Below are 23,108 nucleotides of genomic sequence, written 5' to 3' on the forward strand. Positions count from 1 at the left end.
GTATTGGAAAAAACAGTTCCTCAGGTAGTTTTTCAGCAGAGGAAAATAAAGCTGAGAGAGTTTTGTAGAGGGCCGAAGATTAAAGATGCAATAAGTGTTTGTTTGATGAGAATCAAGTTAAGACGTTACTTCATTTTTATAGTGGGATTTTGTTGACTACGTCGAACTTGGAGGACAAGTAATTAAGCAATTAATTCATTCATCAAATGGTTCCGCCCATTTTCTGGAATTGATGCTTTGACTTCTTTTTGTACGACCAAAAAGGCTGCAACTTCCATGATGCCACGTTTTTTTGCTACAAAGTAGAGATGGATTTTGTTGACTACGTCGAACTTGGAGGACAAGTAATTAAGCAATTAATTCATTCATCAGATGGTTCCGGCCATTTTCTTGGATTGATGCTTTGACTTCTTTTTGTACGATCAAAAAGGCTGCAACTTCCATGATGCCACGTTTTGTTGCAACAAGGTAGAGATTGCCCAGCTTAACTTGATAATTTTGTCGATTGTGAGATTCCTATTAAAAGGGGAGATAGTATATTAAATTCACACTTCACTATACAGATGTTAGGATTTGAATTTATGATTTTTCATGGGAGAACAATTATTCCAAACTAGTACATTAATGGGTCCTTCGCTTTTCTTTATAATTAATTTTCCTACTTGCCGTTTTTTTTTAAGATCTTTTTTTCTTTCATCGAGTAAAAAATAATTAACACTCTATATTGCTCAATCTAGACCTAATTTCTGTTTCTCCAGACAACGGAGAAAGTGATGAAGATCAGAAAATTCAGGTCAAAAGATGCCTAGGTAGCTACATGCCTAGGTAGCTATTGCAGGAACCATTTAATAAAGTATATTGCCTAGGTGTCTATTCGACCACGTCCTGTTGTTATATTTTAAAATGGTGTGGTTCCTACCTACCAACCTCTCATGCCTCTTTTTTTGTCCTTCTTTTTTTTTTTTTTTTTTGTCTTTTTGTCTTCTTCGTTTTTGGGTTTGACCACTAGATAATGTTAGTAAGAATAGTTTTTGTTGAGTTGTATTCTAACTAGTTTTTCTTCTGGCTCTTTGACAATCTTGTAATAGGTCATGTAATGTATACCCAAGCTCATATAATGACAATTTTGTCAAACTCATTAGGGTTTACAAAAGAAAGAGATGGAAGAGGAAGTCATTTAATTTGGTCTTTAAATATGATAATTTTTTATCCAATGACGGAATTAGGAATTTTTGTTGGAGTGGGCTAATTTTTTTTTCATGGTAGATCTGCCACCCATCTTGGCTTGATTGTAAAACCTCAATACCCACAATCCAAACCAAGATGAAATAGACCCCAAAAGAACATATTTCACATGATTTTTTTGTCAACACATGCGAATTCGTGGCAGTTCAAAGACTCGCATACTAATTGTTTCCCAACAAAGTTTATTTGAATAGATACAAACCTATGATGTAAATTACATTGTGTAATGGCTATCCATGCCCAAAGACCTTCCCTGATGATAGTATTTATGAATCTTTATTTGCATCCATGGCCAAAGACCCTTTTTTTTTTTTTTCCCCGATGGCCAAAGACCACCTTAGCTGAAAGAAAATGAGAAACATTAAAATAAGGCTGAAAGAAAAGAGGATGGTGTTAAGAGTTTTTTTATTTATTTTTTTATTATATATATATATATATAAGCTTTATAGATGTTAGAGTTTTTTTAAATTATAATTTGGTTTCTTTTGTGCTGTAAAGGTTGGCACAAATCACAAAATTCTTTTTCATTAAATCATGAACCAACACGTGAAAAGTTTGTTTGCAGAGGTGTGTCTGTGTGTAGAGACTGGTTGCATTGATGGGCTTATTTCTACCTAAAGTGGTGGGCTGGTATTTGATTTACCCTAGTTTGGCTGGAAAACTATGGAAAGCTTATAATGAGGGCTTAAAGTGAGGAGGTTATTTGAGAAGGTCAAATCTCACCATCAACAAATGTAAAGAAATCATGGGACTTAAATATTTTAAATGTTTTGGCGGTCGGATCGGTCTCCTCACTTTAATTCCTCACTTTAACTCCTCATTGTCGAAGCTCCCGAAAAACTAAGCCTATATGTGAAAAAAGAAAAACAGCACTGGGCTGGAGTCAAGTTGAGCCTACACGTAGTTCCGCCCTTGTTTTTATTCATGCGATTAGTTTCTAACTTATTCTCTAAGTTTTCTAGACTTTAGTTTAAAAAATTAAGTTTTTCAGATTTTAGTAGGATTTCTAAGCTTCCTATTTTATTTAGGTTAGAATTTCTTTTTTAGTCAAGGATTTTTTATCCTATTGTCTCGAGGTTTTAGTTTGCTATAAATACCCCTCTCATGTAATTTATTATGGAGTTGAGTTATTGAGATATAAAAAAAAGTTTATTTCCAGAGATTGAAGACTACTTGGTGTGAAGCCAAACTCTTGGAGTGATTCCAGACCTATCCTTGTTCATTCTATTTTCTGTTTTCCATTGTTTTTGCTTCCGCTTAACTACCTAAATTCTCAATTCACTCGTATCCTACATCATCATGGTTATTATATTAGGTTAATTTTATACCTAGTTGTTTTTCTATGGTTGTGATCATCAATGACTCAACAATCAAAGGCTGGCAAAGGTAAATTCTATTAAATTTCAGAGAGACAGGTTAGCAGCCCAGTATTAGCAACACCGATATTGTCTCCAACTTAACCACCTACAAAGCCCTATAGGTGTGGAGTTTTATCACAAAAGTCTTCAGTGATATTAGAAGTGGAACCATTCATTATATCTTATATTTTATTTAGTCAAGTTTCCGATGTGAGACTTATATTCTTCAACACGCCCCCTCATGTGGGAACACCACATAGTTGGCCACACGTGGGATCAAATCCATATCGGAGTTAAACATTCAAGCCCAACACGTGAACACCACGTATTGGGTAAAGGGTAAAGGTAAACATTCGCCTAACATGTGAACACCACATATTGGGTAAGGGGTAAGGGTAAAGGCCCAATATTTCAAGTTATTTGGGCTTAATTTGGCACGCTCAATCCAAAATCAAAAAGCCCATGTCAATTTTTGACAGCCACAACATTCTTCTTATGATTGGGCCAAACACTCTGCACAATAGCCAATTTTTACAAAAGCCCACAAAGCAGAAAAACAAAAAATAGGCCTTGACTCCAAAAGAAAGCCCAATCCGCATCAGAGGCCCATGTCTTTTACGAAATGGTAGAGCTGTAAAAAATGCCAAATTAAATGACAATTGACCACTAAAGTAGATCGATAAAAATCTAAAGAAGAATTGGATTGGGCCCAGCTTCTAAATGCTCACAACTGAATCTGGAAAGCCCAGAGTACAAAGTCAACAAATCTTTTTTGGAAAGTCTATTCTCAGAACCCACGTGACCACCTGACTTTGAAGAGTCAACAATTTCAACTATCACAAGAGAGTTGATTGGGAATTAATAAAGGCAGGTCATTACAGAAAGACTTCTCTAAAACTCTGCAACCAAAAGATCAGAATCCCTTTCTATATAATTCTGCATCAGAGCAGGTGATCTTTCCAAGAGATAAGTGGGAAGCAAGGAAGTTCTTCAAAACAGAAAAGAAAACTGACCATCATGTCAGATTGTGTTCTTTCTCTTTACCAAGAACAAACAGAGAACAAATGAGAGTTGGTCTTTCTTTCAAAAAAGCAAGGAAAAGACCTCCATGAAAACTGATTATTGATGGTTCTTCTCTGCCAGAACAGATAACTTCGCTTACTCTTCGTATTTAAAATAAAAGATCTTTCTTCTGGAAAATTTTGCCGCCCATTATTAAAAGATTAGAAGCCTTACTCCAGCATTTTTTATAAATATGAGAGGAGGTGAACAGATCAAAGACAGCCAAAAAATAATAAAAAATAAAAACTCAAAATGATCACTTGATCTCAAAAACCTTCAAAACACTAAAGCAACCAAAGGTCATTGAGCTATAAGAAGCAAGTAAGCTATAATCTAGGATTCCTAGACTTCAATTCAGTTTCAGAGAAATAGTCATTCAAAGCGAGATTTCTCTGGTTACAAATTTGGTTCAGCATAAGTCAGATCAAGCAGAGTTTGGGTTTTACAAATATGAAAACCTCAACGAATTTATGGAGAGCCCGATCAAGGTAATGTACTACAAGGTAACTCCAAGAATCATCACACCCACTACTTTTGCCTATTCCAAATGAAGAGGTTCCAATTCTGCCCGTTGAAAAAGCCTTCCAGTGGCTCGAAATAGATTAAATCTCTGCCACACTCGAACGTTGGTATCGATTTACAGCTGAAACTTGACAGTTGAAGGTGTTGATAGTCCAATCCAGCATAGACATACCTAGTCTAGCCCGGATCAGAAGCATCTATTCAGGTAGAAATTAAAGTCCAAGAGCTCTTTTTCTCTTTTTAGAGTTGGTATTCCCTTTTGAGCTTTGTAAAAGGCAATTCTGCCTAAAATAGTTTACTTTCTTATCATTTATTATGGCAAGAATTACCAATTTTGTATTGTGAAAAATTGTGAAGTCCTCACCAGTCTGAGGCAAGAAAAGAATTTACTTGAGAGATATTCCTCACCCAAATTCACAATTGCTTGTTTAGAAATTAGTAGCTTGGGGTACAAGTTATCTATTTTAAAAAGTCTGCTAGGATTTTCAGTGCTAGCAGTGGCACACTTGCACACAAAAGAAAGTTGACTTGTTGACCACTCAATGGTTTTCGAGACAATAGGGAACTTTACCCTACCATCACAAGAACAAATGTAGAACGGGTGAACACAAAGCCCAGTCATTCAACCCACTCTAATACTACGTTAAATTTCAAAGAGACGGGTCAACGGCCCATTATTAGTAACACCGATATTGTCCCCAACTTAACCACCTAGAAAAGCCCAATGAGTGTGAGGTTTTATCACAAAAGGCCTCGGTAATATTAGTAGTGGAACCATTCATTATATCTTGTATTTTATTTAGTCAAGTTTCCAATGTGAGACTTATATTCTTCAACAAATTCTGCATTACATTCATTAGAAAGCATTTTAGGTATGAGTAGTCAACTTGTACGAGTATGACTAGTCATCATTTGTGTAACATTTGGACAGCCAGCTCATTTGCTTTTTCAAGGGTCTCCAGCTGTGTTTTTTTAATGAATTTTGTTTTTTTGTTGGTTCAATTATTTGTTGCTAGGTGCCTTTTTCTCTAACCTACCTATTTAGGGTAAAATGAGAGCAAAGAGCCTTTGACCTGTCACTTGCTTAGAAAAAGGTTTTGAGAGTTTTCCAGTTTTGCTCGACAACTCTTCTTTAAGTGAGGGATGTTTCTTTCAAAATGATATTTTTAAATTACATTTGAAATCTTCTTTGAAGATTAAAATATACATCTAAAATAGTCAATCATATTCTCATCTAGATCTCGGTCATTTTCTCAAATCAATTTCTTTAAGAATGGTTTCTTAAAGAAATCGATTTTTCCTTAGAATCAACAATTGCATTCATGTGTTCTTTGAGAGCTGAGCCGCCAATGCCATGAAGTGAAGGAGCTAATGGACTAGTTGCCAATTCCATGAAAGACTAGCTGCTAGTTCTTTCTAAGCTTGGAGAAGAAGGTTGCACAAAGAGGTATAGTTTTTCCTAAATTGACCTAGGATTCTTGAGCTTCTGGTTGTAATCTTTGTAAGAACCTTCTTTTTTTAGTGGATTGCATGGTTGGATGATGACCCCCAATTTTTCCCAATAGTGGGTTTCTGGGAACAATTTTCTGGGTTTGATATTCTTGACTGTTAACTAGTCATAATTTGCTGAGTATTTCTATTATGATTCAATGGATGTTCACACAGTCTATACTTTAGTTGTTACTAGCACAGAGGATGCCTAGATTAACGGGTCTTTCTGAGTGCCTAGGTTGTCACTAGAACTCTTCTAGGTTTGCAGGTGTTGGTTGATAATATGAGTTAATTCTATGTTTTACTTACTTGTTCATAGGTCTATGACTAGTTATTGACCGGTCATATTGTCTCCAGGATTATTTGATTATTGTTGTTATCAATCTGTTTGAGTACACTTTAAATTTACCCCTTCCATCTAAGTACCAATTTCAATTGGTATCAGAGCGTCAGCTCTTAACGCAAATAAAGAGGTCCTAGGGCACTTGTTGGTGTTACCATGAAAAAAGAAAGAGGTGCAGGCTCTTGTAACTCTCCTCCATACTCCTCAGCTAGGCATATAGTATAGGCATACTCAAATTTAGAACTTGCTTTTGCTCACACGCAGCAAAAGAATCACAATCACAATCGAGAGCGATAGGAATGATAGAAGGAGCTCTTGCACTGCCTCCTGCATCACTAAGACCTGTTAAATGAGGTCGAAAAAGGCATGCTTTCTCTTCGAAATGTAGCTTTATAGTAATTTTGTAGTAGTGACTTCTTAAAAATCTAGAAAAATTATACGGCCCTCATTTGTTTTTAAAAATTATAACAAACTAATATGTTTTTAAATCTACCTTTGAGATGATCTGACAACAAAGAATCTGACCCTCCTATTAATAACTTTTTCCGTAAATTTTGGTAAAAACAATGATGTTATAATGCACAAAAGTCATCCATAGTACCAAGTGGTGAAGTCTTTAAATACATAAGACCGTGTTACTTTAGTGAATGATGCCTAATGCGTAATGGCATCATTATTTTTTTTCCCTATATGCCTAGCTATGGAGTGTTGTTTGAGATCAAATTTGTAGTAGTGACTGAATAGAAAAGGACATGTTAGAGTAACTCCACCCATTTTCCCTTTGCCATGGCAAGGAGGGGCTAGGGCAGCTACTATTCACGTGAATAGTGGCTGCCCTTGCAAAAGCAATGTGTATTTCCACCCGTTACCATGGCAAATGGCATATACTATTCATTTTTTTGTTTTTGTTTTCACAAATTTGTTTACCTAAACAATTAATTTAGATAATATTTTTGGATAAGGTTTTTGGGTTCGTACGTGTCAATATTTATTATAAAATTCATATCTCATAATCGGATAAAATTTTCAGATAAGATGATAAATAAAAATACAATTTGAAAGTGAATAAAATGTTGGGTAAAAAGTGAATAATAGTAGAAGTAGAAGAAAATGTATGAGGATTTGGTGTTGAAAGTGAAGAGTATTGGTAAGTATTTATATATAAAAAATTCTAGAAGTTTTTGGTACTTTTAAAAAAATTTCGTATTTTTTCATAATTTTATAGCAAAAAAAAAAAAAAAAGGCCAGCCGTTGGATTGGAGGAGAGAAGGTGATCAGAGAGCCCAGACGACGACAAATGTCTTCTACCTGTTGGTGGCGTGCAGGGTTAACGCCAAGACACGACGCTCATCTCCTCCTCGCTCAGCGCCCTTGGGGAGTTTTTATAAAAAAATAGACAAAATTTAACCCCCAAATTCATAAATGTCAGTTTTTTAAAATACTTTCAAATATAGCCAAAAACTCACTTAAATTGACCCAAATGCCTTCTAAATTATAACTCAATTACACTTAAAAGCTAAAACCCAAAATAACAGGGGAGCACAAAAACAAGATTGGCTTCGTCAACTTAATCATGCCTATGAATCCTATTATAAAAATGACAATGTAATTACCAAAAAGAAGAAGAAAAGTAACAGCCGATGTTTTCATAAATCCAAGCAATAAAAATCATCTCTGTGACTATGACTTGATTCGTGGGTTTGGGAGTTTTTTACAATAAAAAAGGTTAAAGTCAGTTTTTTGACATGATAATTTTTAATTGAGAAAAAAAGTTGAACTTTATTGCAAAATTCGTATCATAAATACTACTAGTCTGCATATGATATGAGAGTTAAACTTTCTTGCAAACCATCATATGTGCTGCTGCCTTCCCTCAGGCCTCAGCACAAGAGGTTTAGAAAAATTGCAAGGTCCTCGTTGTTCATAGACTATCTTCCCACAACACAAACTTTCCTATATTAACTTTGCTTTCCATTAAAGGTGATTGGCGAGAGGTAGTGTCCTTGTATTTGAGGGTAGGCTTGGTGGAGAGTGAGGCTTGTGCTCAGTAGCTTACGACTTGGAAGAACATGCTTTTTGGTTAGGTTTTAATTTAGAGGGCATTTGGGTCAATTTAAGTGAGTTTTTGGTTATATTTGAAAGTTTTTAAAAAAACTGACATTTATGAATTTGAGGGTTAAATTTTGGCTATTTTTGATAAAAAGTCGCCCTCGGGCCAGCCCGTCTTCATGGGTCCTACCTCCACCGGGCAAAAGTGACTCTGGAACTTGCTTTTGGCTTGACTCCCCACCCGGGCAAAAGTGACCAACTAAGAGCTATTCCAGCGATGAGTCCTGGACATCAGTCGGGTTGTTATTTGCTCTTGGGCCTCTCAGTTAACCATAAGCACATACAAAAAGAAAAAAAAGTCTGCTGATTTGTATATGGTTTCAAGAATCTATCCACGTTGTAAACCAAAGGAGAAAGATACCCTAAGCTAAGGTAACACGATTTTATTTAATTTATTCCATTTGTTTTTATAAATTTTTTCTCAGGTGAAGAAAACAAAAATGTAAAGCGTTACAAGAGTAGAATACAGTAGAAAAACATAAACGACACAACAACATATTACAAGTACATGTAGGAGGAAGAGAAATAAACAACACAAATAGACACTACATTCTTGGGAGAATAGGCTCTCTCTCTCTCTCTCTCTCTCTCTCTCTCTCTCTCTTACAACTTGTTAGTTTCAATATGGGTTATGTTTGATATCAAGAGAGCGGTTTTCTCGAAAGGAGAAAAGAGTCCCTAGGGTTTTCTAGGGTTTGTCTATTTTGACGGCGACTCTCTTGCACGGCACGACACTCCTTGAAGTAATCTGGTGAGTGGTTGTTTCATCGTTACCTTTCTCAAGCTGCGGTAGTGTGGGACATGGAAGACTTAGAGTTACGGTTTGGTGCCAATCTTCGCCTTTCTAATAAAGAACGGCAGCGGGTTCGAATTGGGGAGAGTGAACTCAGCTGTCAATTCGTTGGCCACCATAACACCCTTGTGGCTAAAGTTCATTCTCAACATGTCGTCAATAAGGAGGGCTTCATAGCCTCTTTCTCTCGTCTGTGGAAAGGCATTGTTGGAGTCTCGATCAAGGAGTTTGCTACCAAGTCATTTTTGGTGAGATTTGAGAATCACAGAGACAAAGCTAGGGTTTTGAATATGGAGCCTTGGACATTTCGTGATGCCCTTGTCTTGCTTTCTGAGGTTACGGTGGGCTGTGACGTCAGATCTGTGGATTTGAAGTTGGGTGTTTTCTAGGTGCAATTTCATGGTATCCCTTCCTTAAACATGACGGTTGCCGTGGCCAAAAAGATTGGAACGCTCCTAGGGCAAGTTGCGGAAGTGGACCATGCAGATGGGGAGGATCGCATTGGGCGCCGGAGAGTTCAGATTCAGCTTGATGTCAACCCCTTATACGGGTGCTTTTGTTGATTTTCCGAAGTTGGATCGATTTGGGTTAGCTTCCTCTATAAGTACCTCCCGAATACTGTTTTATATGTGCTGCTTGGGGCATCCAAGCCGTGTCGCTTGGACAAAGTTGAGAGTGTTCATCCCAACGTTGTGGGGTTGAAACCTTTATGCCTTTGCTGGTCTTGAGGCTGTTGAGGATATGCGAGGCAGGCCTTTGAAATCTGTTCTTCGTAGGGTAGCGCAGGAAGTCCAAATGCAGGTTCATGGCAACCTCGTGTGCAACATGCTCCAGAGAAGGGGCTGTCCCTAGCAGAAACTATCCGAAGCAACGGAAGCTCGATGCACCCCGCAAGGTTTTGGCTCACGCTTGGGATATAGGTCCGATTGGTTCAGGAGGAGTTATTCATGGGGTTGTCACACCTGCTGCTCGACCTCGGTTCCTATTGCGGTGGTGAGCCAGTTGAGCCTAAGGCCGGTCCACTGGTGAAAGAGGCTTTCATTTTTCCTTGCGGGGCTGATCCTTTGTGCCCTAAACCTCTTGCCCATCGAGACCAACCTCTGAGGAGCTGTGGCAAAATAGGTCGTGCAGATTTTGACCTTAGGGTTGCTGGCATTGAGACTGGGGTTCCAAGCACTGAGACGGGACATGGGGATGAGGTTGTTGGGGATTCCAGCAAGTGAAGATTACTGTTTCTTGAGGATTTAGAGCAAATAGTGGAGACCGGCGTTGACCTGTCTCCATGGTCGCCATGAAAATATTCGTTTGGAACTGTTAAGGCATTGGTGGTGGCTTGACAGTTTCCAGTTTGAAGGAGCAAGTCCGGCTCCATACCCCCGATCTAGTGGTACTTCTAGTAACCAAAACTAGGAGGCACCTGCTTTATGATCCTGATTTATAGCTTAAATGGCGTTTCTTTGCTATTTATGCGAGCATTGACGACCGTACTCGTAATGGACAGTGGCGTATCTTATCTGATAGGATCAGATGCTGTCTTGAACCATGCTTATGTTTGGGAGATTTCAACGATATCTTGGCAGCTACCGAGAAAAAAGTAGGCAACCCCCATTTAGAAAGGAGTATGGCGGACTTTCGGGCCTTTGTGACTGACGTTGGCCTTCTGGACTTGGGTTTTATAGGTTATCCCTATACATGGCGAAATAGACGGGAGAATGGTTTGATCCAGGAGAGACTTGATAGAGGTCTCGTCTCTGAACCTTGGCTTCGGAATTACCCGAAGCTCAAGTGATGCATGTGGCCTTGGCGGGGTCGGACCATGCGGCTCTTCCGCTTTCTCCAAACCTTCTACCACCCGTTGGCACCGTAGATTTGTTTATGATTCACGGTGGGGCGCAGTCCGATGCAAAGATGTCGTACGTAAAGATGGCGAAGTATTTTCAAGGGTCCCGGGGACCAACTTATTGGGAAACTAGGCAGTGTGCAGATAGGTCTTGTCCAGTGGTGGAGACAAGAAGGACGCAACTCTTCCGATCATATTAGTTTTATTCGAAGGCAACTGCAATCTACCTACACCGACCAGGATTTTGATGGCTCTAGAGTGAGAGCTTTGGAACAGGACCTTACGGATGCTCTTCGCGAGGAGGAGCTCTATTGGAAGCAAAAATCACGCATACTGTGGTTGAATGAAGGAGAAAAAAATACAAAATATTTCCACTCCAAAGTGATGGCTCGCCGTCGTCAAAAATGTTTAACGGGCCTGGAGGATGCAATTGGTGTCTGGTATGAGAAGGAAACTGATATTCACGCTATTGCTATCTCTTATTTTCAAGACTTGTTCACCACCAGTCAGCCATCACGCATCAATGAAACAGTGGATTGTGTCAGCAAACGAATCGAGAGTGAGGGCTCCCTTTGCTTAAGGTGTAACATAGTAGGAGGTTTTCGACATGTAAAGAGCTTGAGTCCTCGGCCTCTCCAGGGCCTGACGGATTCACAAGGGCCTTTTTCAACATCATTGGGCTATGGTTGGTACTGATGTCTTTCGGGTAGTTCAGAGTTTCTTTCACTCTGGCAAGCTACCTAGACAACTTAATCACACACTTATCACCCTTATCCCCAAAATTCCGAATCCCCATAATATGAAGCAGTGGAGACCAATTTCTCTTTGTAATGTGATTTATAAAATTATCTCGAAAATTCTCACCAACCGTTTGAAAACTGTGTTGCCTCAGATTATTACTCCTCACCAGTCAGCTTTTGTGGCAGAAAGGCAAATCACGGACAACATTTTAGTGGTGCACGAGATTCTTCACTCTCTACAAAGGAGTAAGCGCTCAGACCAAAAGACCTTAGCGCTCAAGCTTGATATGGCGAAAGCCTTTGACCGTGTTGAATGGCCTTTCCTGATTGCAATGATGAAGAAGCTCGATTTCCCTTACCAATTTGGTTCATGAATTTTTGAATGCATCTCCACAGTTTCGTATAGTGTCCTAATTAATGGTGCTGCAGTTGACAATGTTAAACCCTCGAGGGGATTGAGGCAAGGGGACCCTTTATCTCCTTTTTTGTTTCTTATTTGTGCAGAAGGACTTACCTATCTCATTAAAGCATTTGAAGAGAGGCAAGCTTTGCATGGGTTTCGGCTACGTGGGGATGGGATCAGCATTAGCCATCTTTTGTTTGTTGATGACTCCGTCCTATTTTGCAGAGCAGATGAAAGGGAAGCACATTGTGTTTTAAACATTTTACAGTGTTATGAAGCGGCCTCTGGCCAAAGTGTCAACTATGATAAGAGCTCTAATTTCTATAGTGGAAACTGCTCTCTCGCCTTTGCTTACAAATGGAACAGATCCTGCAGGTTAAGGGCCGCAAAGAATTTGGTAAATATCTAGGCATTATGGCAGATTTTGGAACTTCTAAAAGGAAGGTATTTGAGGAGGTCCGTCGGAAGCTAGACGGAAAGCTCCATGGTTGGGCTGAAGAATTCCTTTCTCCGGCAGGCAAAGAAGTTATCATAAAAGCTGTTGCTATGGCCATGTCATGCTTTAAATTACCAGTATCCTTGTGTGGAGAAATTGAAGCTGCTATTGCTAGGTTTTGGTGGAAGTCTCATAAGGAGAAACACGACATTCACTGGGTTAGTTGGGCAAAATTATCTCAACTCAAAAAGGCGGGAGGCTTGGGCTTTCGTGATATCCAATGCTTTAATCTTGCGTTACTTGCGAAGATTGGTTGGCGGATCCTTCATAATCCGAGCTCTCTGCTTGCCTGCTTGTTACATGATAAGTACTTTGTTGGGGCATCTTTCCTTTTTGCCACCTCTCAAAAATCATCCTCTTGGGGATGGAAAGGCATTCTCCATGGGCGCCGTCTTCTTGAGTCTGGGTTGCGTTGGCGTATTGGAGATGGCTCTAAAGTTCAGGTGAGAAATGACCCGTGGCTTCCCTCTCCATACACCTTTCGAACTCTCTTGCGACATCCTGACCTACCCTTGATGGTCCATGAACTCATTGACCCTCTTCTGAAAGCTTGGAAACAGGATGTGATTAACAGATGCTTTGCTCCAAAAGAAGCCACCCGCATCTTAAGCATACCAATCAGTAGGTGGGGATGTCCCTACAAGCTAATTTGGCACTTCAGCACGCATGGTCGATATATTGTTCGTTCAGGCTATGAGCTTGCCCTTCACCTACAGAGGAATGGTGAGTCAAGGCGTCAAGGTGCCGTGAAACCAGTGGCAGTTGCTCTCACAGTGTAGTTTGGAAGTCAATTTGGCATGTTGATGCTCCACCCAAGCTCAAAGCCTTCATTTGGAGTGGTTGCTCCAACTTTCTCTCGGTGAGGCATAATTTACGTTGGCGACAAGTGTCTTGCCCTGGGGAGTATGGTCTTTGTGGCCTCTAGGATGAAACTCAGGCTCATCTTTTTTTCAAGTGTGACTTTGCCCGTGCCTTCTGGTTTGCGAGCCCTCTCCAACTTGATGTGAACAAGTTAGAAGGTGAGGATTTTATCTCTACTTGGCGATATATGATGTTGATTTTCAAGTCCTCTGAGCATGCAGCTGAGGCAATCCAGTGGTTTGTTTTTGGGTTGTGGCGCATCTGGAAAGCCGAAACATTGCAGTGTTTGAAGGTGTGAAGGCTGACCCTCAAGAAGGCTGTTCATCTTTTGCTCAATCAAGTCAAGGAGTACCGTGCGGCTAAACAAGCAGTCCAGCCCCGACCTCACCTAGCCACCAACAGCTCAGGCCCCAAAATCTGCCAGGTTTTCTCAAGGTGAATTGCTATGCTGCGTGGTCAGCCTGACGTCGCGTGGGGAGTCGGTTGGGTCATCCGACACTTTCGGTTTGCTCGCTATGTGCTGGTGGGCAGGGGGACTTTCATGGCTCCTCCGCTCTTATGATGGAGCTTCTTGCTATTCGCCATGCTCTTAGTGCATGTGTTCATTTCCATCTCACTGACTTAATAGTGGAGTCGGATACTCAGAAGGGAATCTTGATGCTTACTGGACAAATTGCAATAGACTCAGATCTGGAGGGGATTATTTTTGATATCCAGCAGTTTGTGGCTTCTCTTTCTCGGATCTCCTTTGTGTTTGCACCCAAGGCTTGTAACAAAGCTGCTCACACTGTGGCTGGTTTCGTTTCTAAACAGGGGGTAATCATGTTTGGGATCACCTTGGAACTGACTGGCTTTTCAATATTCTTGCTTCTGATGTAAACCTTACAGTTCGTTATTAATAAAATTTTCCAGCAATTTCGACCAAAAAATAAAATAAAATAAATCCAGTTCCCAAATAACATTGGTAAAACCTATTTAAAGACTTATCATAATTAAAGACTCTTCATCATCCTACTAATACATAAAACTGACTCACTAATTAATACATGAACTTATGAAAAAAGAGAATAAGAAAAGTCTCAATATAATAACTTCTTGAATGCAAATGATCAAGCATATTTGGTTTAGTTAGCCAACAGTACGAAATGAGGCATTGCAAACAGATTATGATCATTTGTGAAGGCGATAGGAAGGAATAGCAATTAGACGTTTTGCCCTTGCAACCGTTATGCCAAACACTTCAGTCATGTCCAATTCTTCTGGCAACATGTTATTCGGAAGTTCCCAATCAAAACAATGGACAAGTTGTGCCAACATTAACTGGACCACAATAAGGGCTAACTGAATTCCTGGGCAACGTCTTCGGCCAGAGCCAAATGGGATAAACTGAAAGTGATTTCCTCTAACATCAACATCGCTACCCTCAAATCTTTCTGGTATGAACTCCTCTGCATCTGTCCAAGCACTCGAGTCTCTCCCAATTGCCCACGCGTTTATGATAACACGTGATTTTTTGGGTATGTCGTAGCCATTGACGGTGCAGTCTTCAGTGGCTGCATGAGGAATCAACAATGGCCCAACTGGGTGTAGCCTCATGGTTTCTTTCACTACCATGCTCAAGTAGTCCAATTTCCCCAAGTCTGATTCCTCCACCATTCTCCCCAATCCAACAACATCTTCTAGCTCCTTTTGGACTTTCTTCATTGCCTTTGGGTGCCTCATAAGCTCGGCCAGTGCCCACTCGACCGTAACTGATGATGTGTCAATGGAGCCCACCAACATATCCTGCAAAGAAATTTGCCATTTTTTCACATAATGTGGTGTAGCAGACATAGTCGAAACTATATACGCATGATAAATAGCAAAAGGGACATGTATAACAGATCAATTGAAACAAAATTCCACATAATAAATGGTTCAGATTTACAATCTTAAATCTTGACATGGTAAATTGTCTCACAAGAAATAATTTCGTTTTACTTCGAGTAATGCTAGAATAGAAGGACAAAGAATTAAAATGATGCCACGATTTGGTGTTTAGTGCCACCATGCCTATATGTCTGAGTTTTTGTGTATACTAACAAATATTATGGCTTTGATATGAGGGCGTTCGATTCGGTATTCAGATTGTTCAGATCCCATGAAGGCCACCATGACATCAACAAAGTCTTAGTCCTTTCTCCCTCGTTAGATTGAATACGCTCGTCAATGACCTTCTCAAAGAAGGTATCAAACGCCTTGTTAACAGATTTCATCCGCTTCGTGAAACCTTGGAGGTCGAGGGGAGCTATAAAAGGAATGTAATCACCCAAGTTAGCGGCGCCTATCAATTGGACCCCCTCTTTGATCACAGACCTGAAACCCCTCGCATCAAACTCCTCATCCCTGTACATCTTCCCAAGCACCATCCGGCAGCTCATGACCACGATGAGAGATGAGACATTGTCACTCAGATCAACAGCAACACGTCCATTATCGGCAGTGGCTCGAATAGACTCAACACAGAGAGCAATCACGTCTCTCCTCATGGACTTGAAGGACTGATTTTGTGGTTGCTGAGCAACTCAAGGGTGCACATCTTCCGCATGTCGCGCCAATATGCACCATATTCAAGAAAACCAAGCTCCTTTGCCCAAAAGAGATGCGCTTTGCTCCTTCATGTGGTGGCCTACTTGCAAAAACAAGGTCGTGTGTTTTGAGGAACAGCTCGGCAGCTTGTGGAGATGAGACAACAATGGTGTGCACAAGGCCTAATCGCATGTACATGATGTCGCCGTATTTTTGGGCCAGCCGATGAAGATCCTTGTTGGGGAACTTCCCTAGCAAGTGAAGGCTTCCAAAAATGGGAAACCCTCTTGGACCAGGAGGTAACATCTTCTTCTTGTTCTTCCACCATGCTTGCAGTATATGAACAAGGGCAAGCAACCCAATTGTTGCCCAAATCCAAACCATTGCTCTTTGAGGATCAGCTCAAATGGTTGACTAGCTGAGTGTGTCTAAGAGGAGAGAAGTCTCTCTATGCTCTTCTCTGTATACTTTGTTTCGTTGTGTTTAATGAATGAGGATGCGTGGAAGATCCAAACATCACACGCTTCTTCATCTACAACCATTCATAAAGTATCCCAACGCACCATTTCAAATGAAGCATCAAGATTGAATCGTACATGCCAGAATGCAATAGCTACCACAAACCTAAGTTGGTCCTTATCCAATAATTCTACTCTATTGTGGAGCAATACAGTATACATAGCGCTTTTGTTCTGCGTTTATCTGTGTCTTTTTTGCATCTCATAATTTTCTCTTTAGAACAGACAAAGGCCACAGATCAATCCGTAGTCCATAGTAACAAAGGCCATTGTTCTTTCATGGCCAAACCACGGATCATGTCATCGTGTTTGTTACATGGTGTACCTATTACACTTTTTGACTGCACAGGTCAAGAAAAACTTTCATGCGTTTGATAAATTATGTTTTTTTTTTTTTTTCAAAATTAAATATTTCTTTTACCAACGGAAGAGAGGAAACTCAATTTTAAGACCTTTTCGTGGAACTAGTTGATTTTCTGCTTTTAACAGACTAAAGGAAAAAAAAAAAAAAGGTACGTAAAAACATGAATCATGTGCGCAAGAGTAGATAAATGCTTTCGTTGATGAATCATGTGCGCAAGAGTAGGCAGCATTTTTAGGCCATCAATTACATAACGAAGAGCATTTGCACCTGAATGTTACATGATCATGAGATGCAACGGTAAGAAATTAAAAAGAAAAATTTATCCTAAGAACTAATCAAATCCTACAAAAAAAATTTCGAAATATGTTTTTAGTTCAATTGAAATTCTATGATTGTTTTGCTTTTTCCTTGTCGTTAATTAGAGTGGGGAATCAATATAAACAGATGAGTGTTTAAGTGGTTTTTTTTATTTATTTATTGTTTTTTCAGAATTCTCCTTATGATAAAGATTGTTCCTATAAGAGAATGTCACCTAAAAGAAAAAAAAAATCAAAAAAATCTACCATGAAAACATAATATCCAAGTCAATGTAATTACTTTATCTTTAAAATGTAATTTTCAATTTGCCATTGTTTTTCTTTTATCAATTTAAAGGAGTTATTCATATGTGAAAATTAAAAAAAGTCTCCCTTTTTGTCTTTCATTTTTGGAAACTATCTCCAAAATAAGAATTATAATGTGTATATAGGAGATAACAAGAGGTGAAATTTGATAATGAAGAAAGAACTTTAGAGTCAGTTACAGTCATGCTTACTTAAGGACCTAAAAATGAGGTCATGTGAGGACCTATTTAATAAAGGCCCTTGGATTAATCCACACTCGTGCTTCCCATTTTACACAAACTCTAATTATTCTAATCCAAAAAAAAAAAAAAAAAGGAAAAAAAAAAATTAGGGATTCAAGTATGTTCAATCTATGCCTCCTTTCTTCCCAACGACACCCAACCATCATCCTTCCTCCCCTCATCGCTTTTCTCTCCGGCTCTTTCTCATTCTTTTGGAACACACAGACACAAGATGGTCTATCTTCACGCCTCCATGCTACTGTCCCAAGGTGTTCAATCTATGCCTCCTTTCTTCCCAACGACACCCAACCATCATCCTTCCTCCCCTCATCGCTTTTCTCTCCGGCTCTTTCTCATTCTTTTGGAACACACACACACAAGATGGTCTATCTTCACGCCTCCATGCTACTGTCCCAAGGGCGGAACCATGAATTTATATTGGGGTGGGCTAATTTTATTTTTATATCCAGCTTCTATGTTATAATATATTCTTCTTCAATGAAAATTTTTATAAGCCAAACAAGTTCATTCATTTTCCAACATTAACACAAATAAGTACATATAAAATAGACAAAAGAATACATATTGTCAAGCATCACTCAAATAATTACGGTAATAAAATATAAGAAAATAATAAGTATATTCAAATTAGATATGTCAGTGACATGGACAGATTGGAATGGAATCGTGAGATTCAATTGAAATTTAAGTTCAATTTGTATATTTGACTTTTAAAACTAAACTACAAAAACCGAAGACATATAAAATAAAAATGAATATTTAGGAAAAATAATGCGAGCAAAAATGACATGGTTTTCAATCCAGGAGAAAATAAGGTTACACTACATGAGGAACTTTTTTTGGGTTCATGAGATCTTGATCTTGCTCATTTCTTTAAAAAAAAAATCCATCTTTTGTTCGCTGATATAAGTTGAACTAAACTCTTAATTTTGCAGGAAGGGATTGTTGATGTGAGTTAACCTAACAAATCAAGGAGATTTATTTTCTAAGTTAATTAGGTGATTTACTTCATTGTTTTCATATAATTGACAATCCATGTATAATTAGGAGATAATCTCTTAATTAATTATTGTATATATTTCCTTGTAAAGCACACTTGTGAACTCCTATATATACCTAAAATCGTTACTACTTAGAGTGACAACTCTCTGCTCCCTGCAGGCGTCACCCTGACTGAGACCAATTATGCCTTATGGTCTCAAGTCATGGAGATGCGCATTACTGCACACAAAAAATTGGGTTACTTAACTGGTGACACTCCAAAACCTAGAACTATACCCCGCCAACAACAAATGATGTACCAAGAATTTTCGGGTCAAGGGGTGGTTAATCGAGTGCATATCCCTAACTTAATGAGTCGTTTCATCCAATTAAGTACTGCCAAAGAAATTTAGGCTGCCGTCAAGAAGAACTACTATGATGGTGGCGATGAAACTTACATTTTTATCTCAACAAATTGGCGTTCATTATCAAACAGAATGGTGCACCCATTCATAAATACTACAGGCAGTTGTAGGGTATCTTTCGAGAAATTGACCATCGTAGTCCCATCCGCATGCACTGTGCCACGAACCTTACTGAGCACCAGATGGAACTTAATCATCTTCATCTTCACCTTTTTCTTGCAGGCCTTGACCTTGAGTTTGATCAAGTCCGAGGGGAAATCCTACGCAAAGATCCTAAGTTATACCTTGATCAAACTTTTGCTTACACTCACAGAGACGCTCAACAAAGATTGTCCATGATTGGTGCTCAAGAAGCCTCTGTTATGGTGGCTCAACGTGAAAAGGGCGACTTCTCTAGGTCGGCCTTTCTCAGAATAAGGCCTCAGGATCTCGTCGGAGAAAAAATGCACCCACTATGGAGAAGACAAACATACTCATACTGGTTGTCATGAGTTGATTAGGTATCGTGATTGGTGGGACCACTCTAAAGCTCCATGCATGAATAGGACCAAAAAACTCAACACATCTTCAGAAACTGATCTCATAAGTCCTGCTGTTCTAGCCACACTGGCTTCTGCATCGCCTTTATAACCACGACAAGTACCCAAGGTTACGTTTTAAATACTTCATCCAGAAAACACACATGGATCATTGATTCAAGAGCAACTAATCATATAACATTTGATTATGGACATCACATCTCATACACCATCCCCTCAATCAGTGGTGTTTAATGCTAATGGTACTCCCTCCTCCATGATTGGGGAGGGTTCTTTATCTCTCTTCGAATCCCCCGATTTGTGTTGATTGTCGCATATTTGCACCATAATCTATTGTTTGTTGCCCAATTCACTATAGCTTTGGATTGTATTGTAACTTTTTGGCCAACTCTTTGTGTTTTTCAGGACATCCTCAGTAGCAAGACAATTGGTTGTGGTATTAAGAAGGTGTGAAGTTTATGTTTTGGCTTGCCTTGAAAATATTGTAATAGGACATACATTGTAATTACCCAAGCTCAAGTTTAGATTAAGAATAGTTTGTCTAAGTGTTCTTATTTGGTTGTTATCTTATGGAAGATCAATCATATTGACAAAGGTAATTTGTGCATTGCATCATATTGCATTCATTAGAATTCTTAAGATCATGACTAGTCATCTTGTTTTCATATGATTAGTCATCCTTTGCATCAATAGGATTTCCAACTCATTGGTTTCCAGCTGGATCCTAACAAACTTTTTTGTCATATTCTATGAATTTTCTCAGCTACCATGTTTACCATTTTGACCTAGGAATTTTTGGGTAAATGCCCATTGATTCTTCCTTTGGCAGCCGTCACTTTTGAGGTGAAGTTTTGAAAAGGTTCTTGCCAACTTTTTGCTCTTCTTCTAGAAAACCAACATTTTCATCTATGAATTTTCTAAATTGATTTTCGAAAACGTCTTTTGAAATATGAAATCTGTATCTAGCTGGAGCAAACATATTCTCATATACGTCTAGGTCAGATTCAAGATTGTTTTTTTCAAGAGTATGATTTCTTGAAGAAATTGGTCATTTTTTCTTGAATCCAAATTGTTGGTTTATGTTCGAGTTTGAGATGGGTAGCTGATGTCATAGGATGAAAGAGCTGAAGAAGAAGCTGTCATTTCCATGAAGGACTAAGCTACTAGCATTGTTAAATTGGAGAAGAAGATTGCACAAAGGAGGTATAGCTTATCTTCCTAAATAGATTTAGGATTTCTTTAGCTTCCTTGTGTTTCTTTATAAGAATCTTCTTTACTTAGTAGATTGCCTGGTCAGTTAATGACTGATGTATAATTTTACTACCTTAAAATGAGATAGTTAAATTCAAGAAATAAACTTGCAAGCGCACAAGGTTAATACAATATAGCCAAGGCAAGTACAAGGTCGTTCCCACAGAGACTGAATAAATTCTCAAGTTGTTGTGAATTATAAACTAATTTTAATCCTAAATTACTCCCTAATTAATAAACTTAAAACTAATGACTCAACTAAAACTTAATAGTGGAGTTTTGAAAGTTGGTTTTGAAAGATTTTCTTTAAAAGAACGTTGAAAACAAGAAAATTAAAGGACAAGATAACGAAGAAAAATGTGAACTAAATAAGTTTGTGAAAGATTTTAAAGAAGCTTACCAAGACAACAATTTCACCACAATTCCTCTTATCCAAACCTTAGCATGCATACTATCAACATTCCCAAGTTATGTTGATGATTAGTTCTCCAAAATTATGATTAACTCTTTTTACAGCAATTAACACTTCTTATTACACGCAATTTATCCTTGGCGTGAGGCATAAATATAAACATATAAAAAGACCTTAGGTTCAATGAGTACTTCACACAATCACACAAACCCCTAAGAGTATGGTGTTTACCTTAGGCGCATTGATGAATTTAATCAAAAGAAGCAAAACTCATATTAGGCATGGCATATACCCTAACATGCATCAAATTACTTAACCAAAAACCTAGATGGTAGCTAAGCATGAAGATCATTATTTAAGAAAATAAGCACAATGATTAAATTTCAACAACATGGAAATTCTAATATAGCATGACAGGGTTACATTGTGTCTTAGTAAAAAAAAATTAGTTACTCATAATCATGGTAAAAAAGCAAAAATAAAACATGGAGAAAGAGATAAGAAAAACCCTTAGAGTTTAGAGGCACGGTCCCTCTTCCTTGCTCCACAGTTGAAGTTTGAAATTTCTGGTCTATCCTTTAAGCCCCCACGACCTCCCCTCTTAAAAGAACCTAAAACCTAGTTATAATGGGCCTAAAAAAGTGGCATTACACGAAGACTTGATTTCCAAGTCAGTTCCTAACTAGAAAAGGTAATTAAAACTAAGTTTCCTAAAACCTCTAGGAAACTGCATGTGATCCTCATTGCAAATGAGATTTGGATACCTTCCTGACTCCAAAAATTGCGTACGACACTCTTTGGAAAGCTCTAGATGTCTTCTTTTTAGCCATATGTCATGTGCCTCAATCCGATGTCATATGTGTGAGTTATGGCTAAAATACCCCTGCTGACTCAGTATTCTCCAGGAATTGATTTATGCTGAGTTGTCTAATTAAAAATAGGCGCCTTAGCAATCTGCAAAACTTATGAAAATATTTATGGATAAACTTCAAGATGCTGTCTTCCATCTCCAATTGGAATCATGTCAAACAGTCCAACTCTATTACGATGAATATTTGGCGAATTTATACATTTCGTGGCTCATAAGCTGAAAAATATGAAATAATTAAACTCAGCATCTTTATTCCAAATTAATTCACAAAACTAAGTAAAAAGGATATAAAATCATGTGAAATTATGAACATATCAATGACCCCAAGTTTTTCCTAGTGGTGGGTTTTTGGGTGAACAATTTCTAGTTTGTAGTTTCGTTATTTTCTGGGTTTATGTTGTTGATAGTTGACTAGTCATCGCATAATGTTCATGCCTTTCTGGGTTTGTGCTCATGCGGTTGACTAGTCATCATTATTAGTTATTTGCTATTTATTTAATTATGATCTTTTCACACACTTTCACCATAGTTATTGCTAGCACAAGGGTTGCATAGATTAGCGGGTCCTTCTGAGTACCTAGATTGTCACTAATAATCTTCTAGTCTTGCAGGTGTAGATTGTTATGCTCTGTGTGTGTGTGTGTTCTTAGTTATGGTTTTTCATGACTAGCAGTTGGCTAGTCATATTGATATTTAGTCAAGTTTTAAAGTGTGTAAAGATTGATGTATCTGTTTGAATAGCATTTAAATTTACTCATTGTCACCTAAGTACCAATTTAAATTGGTATCAGAGCTTCAGCTCTTAACATAAATAGAGAGATCCTGGGATTTTTTTGGTGTTTAGGTGTGCTCACTATGGAAAAAGAAACAGTTGCAGGATCTTGTAACTCCCCCCTTTCTTTGATGGAAATAATTATGCTTCATAGAGAGAAAAATTTGAGATATTCCTTGATGTTCTTGATGAGTATGCAAATGAATATCTCACGACAAAGTGGTTACCTCCAGTCAAGACTATTAAGGGTAAAGTCATGCCCAAACCTAGGTCGGAATG

General features: G+C 38.5%; 1 protein-coding gene and 2 pseudogenes across 1 annotated transcript; 1 reads left to right on the forward strand and 2 right to left on the reverse strand.

Annotated features, from left to right (window-relative positions):
• The first annotated feature begins 12,263 nt into the window (after window positions 1-12,263).
• Window positions 12,264-14,142, forward strand: LOC148916610 (uncharacterized). Its single transcript, XM_089051749.1, has 3 exons — window positions 12,264-13,175; window positions 13,328-13,555; window positions 13,795-14,142. The coding sequence occupies exons 1-3, from the start codon at window positions 12,264-12,266 to the stop codon at window positions 14,140-14,142; spliced, it is 1,488 nt and encodes a 495-aa protein (XP_088907875.1).
• Window positions 14,143-14,331: 189 nt separating this feature from the next.
• LOC103330516 (cytochrome P450 71AU50 pseudogene) lies at window positions 14,332-15,048 on the reverse strand (annotated as a pseudogene).
• A 302-nt stretch (window positions 15,049-15,350) lies between these two features.
• LOC148916611 (cytochrome P450 71AU50 pseudogene) lies at window positions 15,351-16,215 on the reverse strand (annotated as a pseudogene).
• Window positions 16,216-23,108: the final 6,893 nt, after the last annotated feature.

This window comes from Prunus mume, linkage group LG5, assembly GCF_029339155.1.
Source record: "Prunus mume cultivar Tortuosa linkage group LG5, ASM2933915v1, whole genome shotgun sequence".
Taxonomy (NCBI): Eukaryota; Viridiplantae; Streptophyta; class Magnoliopsida; order Rosales; family Rosaceae; genus Prunus; species Prunus mume.

What these genes read in the sequence shown, in the direction of transcription:
- LOC148916610 (XM_089051749.1), top strand. Translation starts at nt 12,264, where the DNA reads ATGGAACAGATCCTGCAGGTTAAGGGCCGCAAAGAATTTGGTAAATAT. An exon ending in CAGTGGCAGTTGCTCTCACA is followed by an intron (nt 13,176 to 13,327) that starts GTGTAGTTTGGA and finishes TGTGGCCTCTAG; the next exon opens with GATGAAACTCAGGCTCATCT. An exon ending in AAACATTGCAGTGTTTGAAG is followed by an intron (nt 13,556 to 13,794) that starts GTGTGAAGGCTG and finishes GCTGGTGGGCAG; the next exon opens with GGGGACTTTCATGGCTCCTC.